Source organism: Saimiri boliviensis, chromosome 2 (genome assembly GCF_048565385.1).
Source record: "Saimiri boliviensis isolate mSaiBol1 chromosome 2, mSaiBol1.pri, whole genome shotgun sequence".
NCBI classification, from domain to species: Eukaryota; Metazoa; Chordata; class Mammalia; order Primates; family Cebidae; genus Saimiri; species Saimiri boliviensis.
The window spans coordinates 104,382,457-104,397,858 of NC_133450.1; the positions used below are offsets into that span (position 1 = coordinate 104,382,457).

Here is a 15,402-nt window from a genome sequence, read left to right on the forward strand (position 1 = left end):
GTTTTTAAAAGTACTGTTGGACTAAACAGAGATTTTTATTCAAAGTGTTCATTCAAATTACTATACATGGAACATTTGAGCGTGTTCATATATCATTTGTCTAAGGAGAAACTAAAGTTAGGAGGAGTTCAATAAGTTACCCAAACAGGTATGAAAATTTTCATTAATATATTTGATTAACTCTGATATTCTCTCAATTGGGAGAGGTAATGTTTTAGATTTAGAGATAATCTGGAGGAGTAATTTAATGCTTTATTATATATCCATTTTGTTGACAAAAACCACTTGATTGGTTTTATATATGCTGAGTTGTGAGTCTACATATGGAATTTTGTTAAATTCTCTTTGTTTTCTCAGGAGAGATGGAAAGGAGAAAAAAATGTTAAGTCGGTATAGGGATTGTAAGTCTTTAGATAAAAATTGGAATGTTAAGACCTCATATTGATAATTAATGGCTGCATATAGGAATGGCTTTTTTTTTGAGTGGGGGATTAGAAGTAGGTTCAGATTCTAATGTCATAACTTTGTGGTTTGAACAAAAAAGGAGCAGAACCCACCTTGGTAAGGAAATTACTCTGTGTTCGGGCGTGGGGGCTCACACCTGCAATTCCAGCAGTTTGGGAGGTTGAGGGGGGCGGATCACTTGAAGTCAGGAGTTCATGACCAGCTTGGCCAACCTCTTGAAACCCCGTCTCTACTAAAAATACAAAAATTAGTCAAGGGTGGTGGCTTGAGCCTGTAATCTCAGCTACCTGGGAGGATGAGGCAGAAGAATCACTTGAACTTGGAGCTAAGCAAGCTTATAATTATTTAGATAGAATTAACATAGATCTCCCCCTGGCCAACTTGACCTACATATAATAACATCCCCAAATCCCTAAATTTATGTAATATGTGCATCATTCACTGGCTTTGCAGGAAAATGCTCAATTTGTGTAACTTAAGAAGAGTTTACTAAGAGAACTAATTACAAACATCTGTGAAGAGTATAGTGTTAAACCATGCGCTCTGGATGAAGAGACTCCCCAGACAGGCTTTGTGTGAGCAACATGGCTGTTAATTCACCTGGGTGCAGGTGGGCTGAGGCCAAAAAGGGCATCAGCAAAGGGTGGTGGGATATGAGTTGATTTTATAGGTTTGGGGTGGGCAGTGGAAAGTTACAGAAGCTACTTTAGCGTGGTTTTTTGCAAACTGGGGGTGGGGTCGTAAGTTTGCAAGCTGGAAGGGGGTCATAGGGTTTGGAGTCACGAGGTTGACCAAGGTCAGTTACAAAGTCCAATGACCTTACCAATTAGAGTGGGAATAAGGAATGATAGAGAATATCTCAAAGTTAAGTAGATGCCACAGGGGTTGAAAATTTCTTCAGTCTTCCAGTTACTTTAGATTTTCCAGGAACTCATCTGGAGTGTCCATGCAGGTCACAGAGGTTAACATGGCATCCATGGCACAGTCAGTCAACCTAAAAGACCATACATACAGGGAAATTGGATACTTTGAGGCTAGCAACATTGTTATCCCTGGGCTGAAAGCAGAAGGAGAATATTGGTTTGGAGGCAAGAAGAAGTGGGAGTGCTGTTTGGAGAGAGCTATGTGCAAGGGGTCTTATAAAAGCTGTGGTGTTTGGTAGGGAGATTCAGCCAGCTTGAAGCAACTCTTCAGTAAAGAAGCTGGGAGAACTTCACTATTCTGTCTCCATCAGATCTCTGCTAAGTGTACCTCTGAATTCAACAAAAGTCAGAGAGCAATGTCACTCGTTGTTGAAGTCCATTTGGCCCATACCCCTGGGATAAAATGTAGGGAAAAGAGTGAAGAAAAGATCCATAATAATAAATAGAAGACAGAATAATATGTAATTTAAAACTTGAAGATTCAGAGGCACTCAAATATTTCTGAATGTTTGTTAATAATCATATGAATATTGATTTGAATTCTATAATTTTTTTGAAAATTATTCTGAATATTTCCTAACTTACTGATGTAGTCTGGAACTAACTTTATTGAATTAATAAACATACATACACCCCTGGACTCTTATCATAGAGGTAAAGTGAAGAATTGTAAAAGCATCCACACATACACACACACACACACACACACACACACACACACACACACACAAATATCCTTCTATTACAGACTTACTTGCATTTACTGGATGTTTCTCTTAGTTTAAAAAAATGACAAAAGCAGTATCTAAAAAACCAAACTCTACCATATATATATATATATATACCTTTTGCCATAAACACTAGATAGAGAGAAGAATGGGACAAAAATAATTCAAAAGCCTGTGATTAAACAAGGGTTACCAGAGTAAGAGATTGCAGCCTACACTTATAATAAAACATGTTTTAATCTGAGATATTTGGGAACATTGAGACCACACTATCACATGATGCTTAATATTTTTGTTCCTTTGGCTACTACACATGCTAAACTTTGCCTGAAAAATCTATTCTTTTAGTCTGTCAGAGCAAAAAATTGGATCAAACTAACAGATGAACCAGTGAGGAAGACTTTGTTCAATGCTATTGTAATAGGAGAGAGGTGAACACACTGTCTGAACTCAACTTCACTAAAACCAAAGACAGGAGGATTTTTGAGAGACAAAGACCTAGGGTGGAGCAAATCTTAGGTTGTCTGTGCCATGCTTAATAATGGGCCTTACCCAGTGGAAAAGTAAATTTCCTCATATCTCATGACAGAAGGTAGTTTTACAGCTTGGAGCTATATGAAGTTACTCTTCTATCCTCCCACAGAGACTAGAAGATAGGGGAACTATCTTCTTAGATGATCACATTTCAAAAGGATGGCTCTTATATCCTTGAGAAAGCAGTCCTGGATTGCAACACTGGCAAGATGTTTTTAGAAAGATTTATATCTGGTAAGAGCGGAGAAAGAATTTACAAGTTTTTTGTTTTGTTTTGTTTTGTTTTGTTTTAGTAAATGCTATAAGAAAACGGGTCAGAAAGTCGAGTCAGGAAGAAGCCTATCTGAAATTTAGTCAAGCTGAGGGGGACATTAAGGCCATCTTGGTCAACTGTCATACACATTTGATTCCTTTTCCAATCTTTCATTGATCCCATCAGTTCAGTCCTTTTACTTTGGGCATTTCCCTAACCCTCACAAAGATTTCAGACATTGTCAATATATTGTTGGCCTGGTACATCCATCTCTGCTTTAACTGAAAGTGCAGCTGACATAGATTCCAGCCTGGTGAGATCCACATCAGAGGACCCATTTCACCAGTACCTTGATCCTTGACCCACAAACAGGATAAAATTGTGTTGTTTTAAGACGCTCTGTTTGTGGTCATTTGCTATGCAGCATAGACATTAATACACTTCCTCCTTGTTCTTAGAATCATAGAAACACAGAGGAGAGAGGAAACTTAAAACTCTTTAATGTTTTTATGTAGCATTTAAAACAAAATAACAATTCTTGGTAGAATCTGTAAGTCGCTGTATCATCACGCTCCTGTCTACTTCTTCAAGTGTATCTCATGCATGCTTTCCTTATTTGACCTTCCCTCCAGCCACGGCAGTTTTCTTACAGTTTCTAGAACATGGTGTTTACCGCCTGATGTGCCTCCATTTTGCTTTCTCAGCCAGAAGCTCTCTCTTACAAGCCCCTTTAGCTCCTATTAACCTAGGTAAACTATACTCTGTCTTCACTACTTAACATACATTTTATTATTTTTAAACTTGCTTATATATTCAGTTCCTCCCACTAGACTTTAAGGTACGTGAAGTCAAAAACATCGTCTAGTTTTCTCGTTTCCCTAATACGTAGCAGCAGTCACTGGAACATATAGGTGCTCAAAAACATTTCTTGAGAAAATAATTATTTCCCAAAATCAAGTTTCTTGAAAGTAGAATTGTTGGTAAGTTGTGTGCGTATTTTAGAAACTTTATATATTCAAAACATAAAACTTGTATACATTTAAGGTATACAACGTGATGGGGTTTTTTGTGTGTGTGTGTGTTTTTTTTTTTTTTTTTGGAGACAGTCTTCTTCTGTCACTCAGGCTGGTGTCCAGTGGCACAGTCTTGGCTCACTGTGATCTCTGCCTCCTGAGCTCAAGTGATCCTCCCGTGTAGCTGGGACTACAGGCAGACCTGTAGACCTCAAGCGATCCACCTGCTTCGGCCTCCCAAAGTGCTGAGATTACAGGCATGAGCCACTGCACCCAGTCTCAATCTTTTTCTGCTTATAAGGTTATCATCTTAATCTGATTACATTTCTAAAGACTGTATTTCCAAAGAAGGTCATATTCACAGGTGCTGGTGGTAAGACTTCAACCTATCTTTTGGGGAAATACAATTCAATCCATAACAGATATGAACCAAGTGAGGGAGAGAGAGCTGAATCATCTGAATTTGTGGATAAAGAGCAGGGCCACAAACATTCAGCTCAAAACACCAATGCCAATTTCATTTTTGTTCCTGATACTGTTGAGGTGGTGTACCATATTCATTGATTTACATCTGTTGAACCATCCTTACATCTCTGGGATCAATCCCATTTGATCATGCTGAATGATCTTTTTAATGTGTTGTATTTAGTTTGCTAGTATTTTGTTGAGGATTTTTGTATCTTGTTCAGTAGATTCGCATGTGAAAAAAAGGAGAATTATTCAATTCACTGTGTTTTCTAGGGGCAATATGGCATAAATAAATTTAAAAATATTCCCAGATCAATGCAGTCATAATTATTATTCAGCATATGGTTTTTACATTGTCTCCCTTGACTGTATTTTAAAAGTTTGTTTTCTCTTCTTAACTTTCCTCAGACTAATGCACAATATTTTTGAACATTGTTTAATCAATATTCGTCTTTCTAGCAAAATCCCTGAGTGATGAGTTAAAATTTTATCTGTATTCCAAATCTAATACAATGCCATCTACAGCCTGCTTGATTGGAATTCCTCCTTTTCATAGCTTCAATTAAATGTTTTTGTCTTCAGCTGGTACAGCGGCTCATGCCTGTAATCTCAGCTACTGGGGAGGCTGATGTAGGAGTATTGCTTAAGCCCAGAAGACTGAGGCTGCAGTGAGCTATGATTGCACTACTGCACTCCAGCCAGGATTACAGAATGAGATCCTGTCTCAAAAAACAAAACAAATATAAAAATAAAGTTTTTATCTACATTGGGGTATTCATTCCCATGTAGTTACTCAGCAGAGTCTAATGTGACTACTTCAAAAGGTGCATTTTATCTCACTTGGCATGTATTTAGACATATTCTTTTAGTTGCCATATTTGGGGTAGAACTACACTGTAAAATAGTTAAATGAAAATTAAAGTATCTCAAGATATTTTAGAAGATAATCATGCCTTCTGTATTTTGATAATAGCCTGTTGAGTTACTGAAGGCTAAGGATGTAGAAAAGGAGCTTACATGGAGATGAACTTCAGAATTCGTTTTTCAAACAGTAGTAACTTCCTTTCAGGTCATATAAACATACATTGATAGAACAGCCTCACACATGTTATTGGTTGTTTTCTACAACTGAAAATAGTCATCCCAGCCCTTTGGGAGGCCAAGGTAGGCGAATCATGAGGTCAAGAGATCAAGACCTTCCTGACCAACATGGTAAAACCCTGTCTCTACTAAAAAAAAAACAAAAATTAGCTGGGTGTGGTGGCGTGCGCATGTAGTCCCAGCTACTAGGGAGGCTGAGGCAGGAGAATTGCTTGAACCTAGGAGGTGGAGATTGCAGTGAGCTGAGATTTCGCCGCTGTACTCCAGCCTGGCGCCTGGCAACAGAGCAAGACTCTATCTCAAAAAAAAAAAAAAAAAAGAAAAAGAAAAAGAAAAAGAAAAAAATAGGATGCAGCATTCTCAATTCTGCCTTACTGTCTTTGATAATAGGATGAAAAGAACAGATTCGAAAGTTTAAAAGCATCAATTTCCGCAATTAGAAAGTGGCATTACTGGAATTTACCTGATGTTCTTTTGTAGACAAATGCTTTTTTCAACTTGACTTGTTTCAAAAAGTAGATGTCTCACTTGCAGCCATTACCTATGAGTGTATACTGTTTAAAAGTCCTAGGAACACAACGGATGGAATCTTGAAGGCAGAACTGGCTATGATGTCATAGACCCTTGAAGGAAACTTCTAAAAGTGGTATCTAGTCATAACAGAGACTAAGCAAGAAAGATGCTAACTGAATAAGGTGGGATCCAACAAGAGTGTGGGTATGGAATGCAATAACTTATGAATATAACTTTTTTGCTGAGGGAACTCAACAGAATGACACCTAAGATAGGCAAAGTCTTCGACACTTGATACATTTGTGATTTTTGGTCATTACTTGAAAATTAATAAATTTGAAGTCACTAGTCTTAAAAATGGAAGAAAGTGAAGACCCTGATCAGCCTATCTCAGCATGGAGGCAAGAAATTCGAAAGAGAAGACGACCCAGCCAACCCATGGTAGACAAATCTCAGCAAACTGATATAAAAGAGAAAAAGAAACACATGGCCATGCCTCAATCATCTAGCCCCAAAGCTACCCATAGTATTGCTAATATTTCTGGAAGCAAAGGCAACTACCCTGCCAACACCTGTGAGTCTCTTAGAATATCTTCTGAACTTCGGCAAACATGGACAAAGAGAAAACATGGACAGGAAATGACTAGTAAGTCTCTCCAGACAGATATCATTATAGAAGAGAAAAAAGAAGTCAAGTTAGCTGAGGAAACTGTGGTACCTGAAGAAAAGTCAGCTGGTGTTAGAGAAGCGGGTATTGAATTGCCAGAGGGTGTTCAGGAAGTAGCAATTCCACCAAACGTCCCTTCAGTTCAACTAAAAATGGACAGATCTCAGCAGACCAACTGTACTGGAGATTGGACCATGATGAACATCCCCTGCATAGAAAAAGCAGACAAGGAACAACAGACATTCTTTAGTGAATCAGAAATAGTTATTTCCAGGCCAGATAGTTCTTTTATAAAGTCAAAGGAAGGTGCCCTGAAACATAAATCCTCGGGAAAGATTTTTGTTAGTGAACACCCTGAATTTCAACCAGCAACAAGTAGCAATGAAGAAATTAGGCAGAAAAGTATCAGCAGAACTTCATTTACTCAGGAGACCAAAAATGGTCCTCCAGTACTCTTAGAAGATGAACTTAAGCAAGAAGTGACTATACCTGTTGTACAAGAAAGTTCTGCTGCTGAAAAAGTGGCTCCTGCTGAAATAGAGCCTCCACCAACAGAAACATTCCCAGCTGAAATACAGCCTGCATTAGTTGAAGAGTCCACTGCTAAGGCAGAGCTCAGAACCTATGAAAACAACTATGTCCAAGTAGAGCCACCAACAGAACAGACTCCTGCTGCTGAGGCAGCCACTGCAGTTGCAGAGAATTCTGTTAAAGGTCAGCCTCCACCAGCTAAAGAGGCTCCATTAGTGGAGTTTCCTGCTGAAATTCAACCTCCACCAGCTGAAAAGTCTCCTTCAGAAGAGCCTCCTACTGAAATTCTGCCTCCACCAGCTGAAAAGTCTTCTTCGGTAGAGCTTCCTTCTGAAATGTGGTCTCCTTCATCTGAAAAGGCTCCCACTGAAGTATGGCCTTTACCAGCTGAGGGTGCCCTTGAAGAGGCCCCAACTAAATTAGAGCCTACCACTGCTGAAGAAGCCCTTGCTGAAGCTCAGCCTCAATTACTGAAAGAGGCTTCTAGAGAAGAGGCTCAGGAAGATCAGCTTTCAACAGCTATGGAGACCCCTGCAGAAGAGGCTCCTGATGAATTTCAGTCTCCATCAGCTGAAGAGACCACTGCAGAAGAGGCCTCTGCTGCGATTCAGCTTCTAGCAGCTACAGAAGCTCCTGTGGAAGAACTTCCAGCTGAGGAGGTTCCTGTAGAAGAGACCCCTGTTGAAGTTCAGCCTCCACCAGCTGAAGAGACAATGGCAGAAGAGGCCTCTGCTGAAATTCAGCTTCTAGCAGCTACAGAGGCTTCTGCAGAAGAGCCCCCTGCCGAAGTTCAGCCTCCACCAGCGGAGGAGGCCCCTGCCGAAGTTCAGCCTCCACCAGCGGAGGAGGCCCCTGCCGAAGTTCAGCCTCCACCAGCGGAGGAGGCCCCTGCCGAAGTTCAGCCTCCACCAGCGGAGGAGGCCCCTGCCGAAGTTCAGCCTCCACCAGCGGAGGAGGCCCCTGCCGAAGTTCAGCCTCCACCAGCGGAGGAGGCCCCTGCCGAAGTTCAGCCTCCACCAGCGGAGGAGGCCCCTGCCGAAGTTCAGCCTCCACCAGCGGAGGAGGCCCCTGCCGAAGTTCAGCCTCCACCAGCGGAGGAGGCCCCTGCCGAAGTTCAGCCTCCACCAGCGGAGGAGGCCCCTGCCGAAGTTCAGCCTCCACCAGCTGAGGAGACCCGTGCTGAAGTTCAGCCTCCACCAGCTGAGGAGGCCCCTGCCGAAGTTCAGCCTCCACCAGCTGAGGAGGCCCCTGCCGAAGTTCAGCCTCCACCAGCTGAGGAGACCCGTGCCGAAGTTCAGCGTCCACCAGCTGAGGAGACCCGTGCCGAAGTTCAGCCTCCACCAGCTGAGGAGGCCCCTGCCGAAGTTCAGCCTCCACCAGCTGAGGATACTCCTGTGGTAGAGACCCTCGCTGAATTACACTCTCCCGAAGCTGATGAGGTCCCTGCAGAAGAGGCCCCTGTTGACGAACATTCCCCACTTGCTGATTTGCTTCTGACTGAGGAGTTTCCTATACAAGAGGGATCTGCTGAAGGTTCACCTCCACCATCTGAACAAATCCCAGAAAATGAGTCTCTGGTAGCGAATATGTCTACTGGACTTCAGTCACCCCAGGTGGCAGGAATTCCAGCAGTTGTTTCGGAAGATGATGCAAAATTTGAAGAGGTTTTAAAAACAAATTCTGTCCATAAAGATTTATCTAATACCAATGATGGACAGGTTCCCACTCTTGAAATAGAAGGTGTCTTTCATATAGAATTTAAACAACCATCCTGAACTGTAGTCAGGTTGTACCTAAGCTAGCCATCGGAAGCTGGGCGGTTCTGGAAGAATGTACTTTAGAAAAGAGTGGGCAGCTGGAAGTAGCTTTGTCAATAAGGGAAGTTAAAGAGAACCCCAAGACTTGGAATCCAGGTTGGAAAATGAACAATAAAAACTGTAGCAGTATAAAATTACTTGTGTTACTTTCATTCAAATCTATGGCATACAAAATGGCTATTTTGAAGTAAGTTTATAATTGAAAAACATTACTTAAAATATCCTTCCTACAATAAACCTGTTGACACGAGTAAAGTTTACTCTGCAGCCATCTTTTCTTTGCCTTTCTTTTATAAGTAAATACCATTTCCAGTGGAAAAGCCAGTGTCTTTTCTGCAGATCTGTCATCTACTTTCAATTCCTTGAGTCTTAGTCACACATCTAAAGTTATGTGATGTTCTCTTTCTCTTTATTATAATTCATCGTATTTCTTATTATCTTTTCATTTAATTCCTTCTGAGACAAGCATTACTTTCCTGGTTTTAGCCTAGGTCTTCTTTATCCTCTTGTATAGTTTACATTTCAGTGTCTGGATAGAAAGACTTATTTCCTTTGTAAAAATCTTCAGTTCAGTGAAATGAAGATGGTCATAGATCAAATACTAAAAAAAATGTGTAAATGTAAAGAAAAATATACTTAGATGGCCTTGACGGCACATTTCTGTGTTTAGTTTTAATTTGACTTCAACCGAGAACATAATGAGTCCTTTGGAAGTTTGGCTTATGCTTTTTGCTCTATGAATTGGTAATGAAGAACAACTTAGAATAAAATCAAATTACTGTAGTAAAAGTTTTTGAGGTTCTTAAAGAGCATCAAGATAACAATAAGTATTCTAAGATGTCTGTTATTAAAGGACATCTAGTTTTCCATGGTTATAACAACTTTGGGAAAATATTTTGTCTAGCTACAAATTAATTTCAATGTGCGAAATGTTGAGATTTTCTTAAAATTTTTAAAATTTTGTCATTGTATTTCTCCATTTAGTGAAAACTCTAGGTTGATGATGTCAAACCTTGTTAATCTTTGATGTCCTGTAATTGTTGAATTTTTGTCACATTCTTCACTACCTCAATAATCAAGAACATATAAGATTTTAAGTTTTTGAGAATTTTATAAAAATTATTGCAAGAACATTCTTTCTTCTATGTACCAAGTTTGAGGTTGAAAATGTTATTCTAGACTATGTAGAATGAGGACTGTTTTTATGAAATGTTCAAGTCCTCCTTTTTCTGTTTCTGAGATATTTAAATCCAGTTCAACTTGGTTTTCTAAATTAGGTCTTTTTATTTCTATTTTAGATTTCCTATTGTGGCTTGTTTTCTTTTTAAATTTGGAAACCACATGAGAGTACAGAATTACGCTAGAATAAGAATACGTTTAATGAAGATGGGATCTATTAACTGGCAACATGAGAAAATTTTCAACACTTAAAAGTTGGAGCTGAGGTGGAGCTTATATGTATCTGAATATATAGAGAGTACACTGGATAAATAGTAAACAAGTATATTCATGAGATTCTGGTGGTCAAATTAAAAAGTGCTGCAAATAAAAGTTCCAATAGGAGCAGCTGTGAAAATTTAGGGCAGGAAACATTGATCTGAAGTAGTAAGAGACAGGTATAAGTAAGAAAATCGAAATATATAGAACTTAGGGTAATAAAGTATTGGCAAAGATTCAGTGTGAATAGAAACACATACAGGTGTTAGTCTCTATCAAATGAAAGAATGACACGAGGCTGCTAACCTTTAAATATTTTTCGTAAATGTGAGAAATTTGAAAGATAGCTTTCCTGAGGTATAACCTAAGTAAAATAAATTATGCTTACTTAAATTGTACAGTTTGATGAGTTTTGACATAATGTATACATCTATGAAACCATCACCACAATGAAATCAATGAAGATGGACATAATTCGAAAGTTCTAAGACCATTTGTAACTTCTCTTTCTCTGCTTCCACCCCTCTACTCCAAATATACAAGCAATTTCTGATCTGTTTTCTGTCACTATAAATATTTAAGCATTTTTCTAGACTGTTATGTAAATAGTATCAATATATTTTTCTTTTTATTGCAAAGTTGTATTCAGTTATATGAATATTGTAAAAATTTTTAATTCATTTGATACACTTTTGGGTTATTTCCAGTTTGCCACACTGAGTATTACTAAGATTTCTTCCCAAGTTTTCCTCTAAAACTGCCATTGTTCTGTATCTTTTTTTCTTTTTTTTTTTTTTTTTGAGGTGGAGTTTCACTCTGTTGCCCAGGCTGGAGTGCAATGGTGCCATCTCAGCTCACCGCAACCTCTGCCTCCTGGGTTCAAGCATTCTCCTGCCTCAGCTTCCCAAGTAGCTGGGATTACAGGCATATGCCACCACTCCTGGCTAACTTTGCCTTTTTAGCAGAAATGGGGTTTCTCCATCTTGTCAGGATAGTCTTGTCCTCCCAACCTCAGGTGATCCGCCTGCCTCAGCCTCCCACAGTTCTGGGATTACAGGCATGAGCCACCGTGCCCGGCCTGTCCTGTATCTTATACTTAATTCTAAAATCTGTCATCAGTAATCTTTTCATGTGGTGTGAGAAGAAATATAAGATTAACTTTTGTGTTTTTAGACATATAGGTAGCCCCATCTCCCAACACTATTTGTTTAAGTGATTATCTTGTCCACATTAAATTGCCTTGGAGCCTTTGTTGAAAATTAATTGATCATATATGTAGTTGTATATTTTTGTACACTCTATTTTGTTCCATTGATCTATCTGTCTTGAACTCCCAACCTTAGGTGATCTGCCTGCCTTGGCCTTCAAAGTGCTAGGATTGCAGGCGTGAGCCACCATGCCCGGCCCTCATTGATCTAGCTGTCTGTCTTTACATCAACTCAACATTGTCTTGAAACCAGTATATTTATATCTTGAAAACAGGTAATGTTAGCTTTCCAATATTTTTCTTCTTTCTAAAAGTTGTTTTAACAATTCTGGGTCTTTTGCACTTGCATGCAAATGTTCGAATTAGTGTATTTCCACAAAAACTCTTGCCGAGATTGCACTGAATCTAAAGTTCAATTTGGAAAGAAATGATATTCTAATAATAACAAATCTTCTGATCCATGAACATACTTATTAATATGTATCTACATTTATTTAGGCTTTCTTTAATTACTCTCAGATGACTTGCAGCTTTTGGTTTTATAAAATTTAATAAGTGTTCCATTTTTTGGATGCTATTAATTTTTTCATTTTAGCTTCCAATTTTTTGTTGCTATCATATAGCAATACAATTGACTTTTTGTATTGGCCTTGAATACTGAGATCTTCCCAATCTCATTTAATAGCTCTTGCTTTTATGTAGATTACTCAGAATTTTCTGTATAGAACATCATATCATTTGTAAATACATGTTTTAATTGTTTTTCTTATTTAAATACTTTCAGTTTGTTTCTCTTGACTTATTGTACTTGCGAGAACTCTTAATACAAGTGGTGAGAGCAAATATTTTGCCTTGTTCTTGATCTGGGGGGAAATCCTTAGGACTTTTTAATTATGGTGTTAGCTATAGGTTTTTCATAGATGCCTTTTTTCCTCTGGTTGAGGAAATTTCCTTCTATTCCAACTTAGCTGAGAGTTCTTTCATTAGAAATGAGTGTAGTATTTTGGCAAATGCTTTTTATAGATCTATTAAGATCACCATATGGTTTTCAGCTTTGGTCTCTTAATGTAGTGAGTTTTGTTGATTGATTTTCAAATGTTAAATCCTTTCATTCCCTGGAAAGTTCCTACTTAGTTGTGGATATGGTTTGGCTGTGTCCCCACCAAAATCTCAATTTGGATTGTATTTCCCAGAATTCCCACCTGTTGTGGGAGAGGTTAAGGTAGAGATAATTGAATCATGGGGGCCTATCTTTCCCATGCTATTCTCATGATAGTGAATTAAGTCTCATGAGATCTAATGGGTTCATCAGGGGTTTCTGCTTTTGCTTCTTCCTCATTTTTCTCTTGCCACTGCCATGTAAGTGCCTTTCACCTCCCACCATGATTCTGAGGCCTCCTCAGCCATGTGGAACTATAAGTCCAATTAAACCTCTTTTTTCTTCCCATTCTTGGGTATGCTTTATAAGCAGTGTGAAAACTAATGGAATCATAATGTGCTATTTGTTTAATATATTTTTGGATTCAATTGTGCTAAAATTTTGTTGGTAGTTTTTACGACCTTGTTCACCAGAAATACATCTATGTTTTTGTTTTTTGGTTTTTTTTTTTTTATGTCTTTGTCTAGTTTGGGTATCAGTGTAATGCTGGTCTCACATGATGAAGTGAGAAGTGTTTCCTGTGCTTTATTTATCTGGTAGGTATTAGGCCAAATTGGTGTTAATTGTCAGCTAAATGTTTTACAGAATTCAGCAAAAAAGCCATCAGGGCCTAGAGTTTTATTTCTGGGAGAATTTTTAACTAAAAATCTGATTTCTTTAATAAAATAGGCTTTTTATGTTGTTTGTTCTTTTTTTGTCTTTCTTATGTCTGTAGGATCTTCAATGATGTTTTATTTCTAGTTATAGTATAATTATTCACATCTTATATGGATAAATATTGATAAGTTCTATCTTCTCTCTCTTGATTTCTTCCCAAATGAGTCTGGGTTGAGGTTTACTAGTTTTATTGACCTTGTCAAAGAACTAGCTTTTGGTTTTATTGGTTTTGCTAGTTATTTTTTTCCCCTTTTAATTGACTTCTGCTCTTTATTATTTCTATTTTTCTACTTCTACTTATGAACTCTTTTTCTAACTTCTTCAGATGAATCTGAGGTCAATAATTTGATAATTTAATTCTTTTCTAATATAGGCCTTAATTTCTCTTTGAGTACATTTTAGTTGTATTCCACCTATTCCAATTTCTTGTATTTTCATTTTCATTCAGTTAAGAGTTGGTAATTTCGTGTTTGATTTATTCTTTGACAGATGTGTTACTTAAGAGGGTATATTTTATTCCAAAAGATTTGGGGGATATTCCAGATTTCTTTTTACTATTAGTTTTCTATTTAATTACTTCTTTGTCATAAAATACTTGTCTAAATTGTCCCTTTTTAATTTATTGAGATTTGCTTCATGGTTTAACTTGTGACATACCTTGGTAAGTACTCTGTGTTCTAAAATATTCTGCTGGTTTTGGTTGGAGTGTTTTATAAATATCAACTTTAGAGTCAACAATTGGTTGATAGTGTTGTTCAGTTCTGTATCATTAGTGACTTCTATCCACCTGTTCCATAGATCATTGAGAGAGGTCTGTTGAAATCCTTGGCTATAAATATGAGTATAAATCATATGTATTCATGTATTTTTACCTTGAAGTTCTATCAGTTTTTGCTTTGAGTGTCTTGAACCTTTGATCTTAGCTGTCTAAATGTTTAGAATTATTATGTCTTCTTTTTGAAGTTTCCTTTTATCCCTGGTAATAGCCTCTACTAAATGATATTGTTGCTTGTATAGATTAGATTCTTAATAACCTTTCCTTTGCTTTCTTATGAACATTATCTGCTTTTTCTATTTTAGTCTTTCTTCTTCTAATTAAACCTTTTTTGTTTTTTCCAGAGTTATTTTTTCATAGATTTGCTCCTATAGTCATTTGCCTACAAAATACAGTCTAGATCCCTTAAAAAGACAGTCATGGCCATTCACAGTCTACTCTGTCATACGTTATATCACTCTAAGTAGAGAGTGGAAGCTGAGAACATGACTGAAAGTTTGTAAATCCTGACTCCATCACTTGTGAGCTGTTTGGCTAGTTCAAGTTAATTAACCTCCTGTGCTTCAGTTTATCCATGCAAACCCAGAAATATTAAGAACAATACCTAACCAACAGAATGGTTGTAACAAAAGAGTTCATTGATTTTAAGTTCCTGAAACAGTGTCTGGTACACTGTAAGCAACAAACATGGCTCTAGCTCTCATTATTATTACCTGGATACTTTCTTGCTTGTGACATCCTTCTATTCTTGCTGTACCTGGCAATGATTGTTATACTTCCATGCTTCTTTTTTGTTCATTGTCTTTTAGTCATTTGTATCCTGGACGTTTTGCTGTTAGTATGTTAGGTCACGGGGTCCTCTTTACATTTTTTATTGTAGCTGGCATGCTTAGCTTTAGCATACAGTTCTTGGACATTTTCACAGACAGTACTTCCAATGAAAATTTAATTGTCAGAGCCTTTGTGGTGTTACTTTGGTCTACTTAATTTACCTGACACTCCCACTGTTTCCTACTAGTGCCACCTGAGGGGGCAGAAAGAGCATCCTTTGGCCAGGCTGTCTGGAACCTCTAAGTTGGGGAGGGAAGTTTCCTTTTCACCCAAAAGAAGAGGCTTCCCATATTGGCACAACCACCCTGTGTCTCTTATTGTGT

General features: G+C 38.1%; 2 protein-coding genes across 2 annotated transcripts in view; both read left to right on the forward strand.

Moving 5' to 3' along the window:
• LOC101050874 (uncharacterized) overlaps positions 1 to 15,402 on the forward strand; it is an 891,623-nt gene that overhangs the window by 354,511 nt on the left and 521,710 nt on the right. Inside the window, exon 7 of the mRNA XM_074389917.1 lies at positions 11,794 to 11,932. The gene's annotated coding sequence lies outside the window, so the exon portion shown is untranslated. The remainder of the gene's footprint in view (positions 1 to 11,793; positions 11,933 to 15,402) is intronic.
• On the forward strand, positions 5,851 to 8,971 carry FSCB (fibrous sheath CABYR binding protein). Its single transcript, XM_074389920.1, has 2 exons — positions 5,851 to 8,440; positions 8,549 to 8,971. Exons 1-2 carry the CDS (start codon positions 6,356 to 6,358, stop codon positions 8,969 to 8,971), a joined length of 2,508 nt encoding a protein of 835 aa, XP_074246021.1. The 5' UTR covers positions 5,851 to 6,355.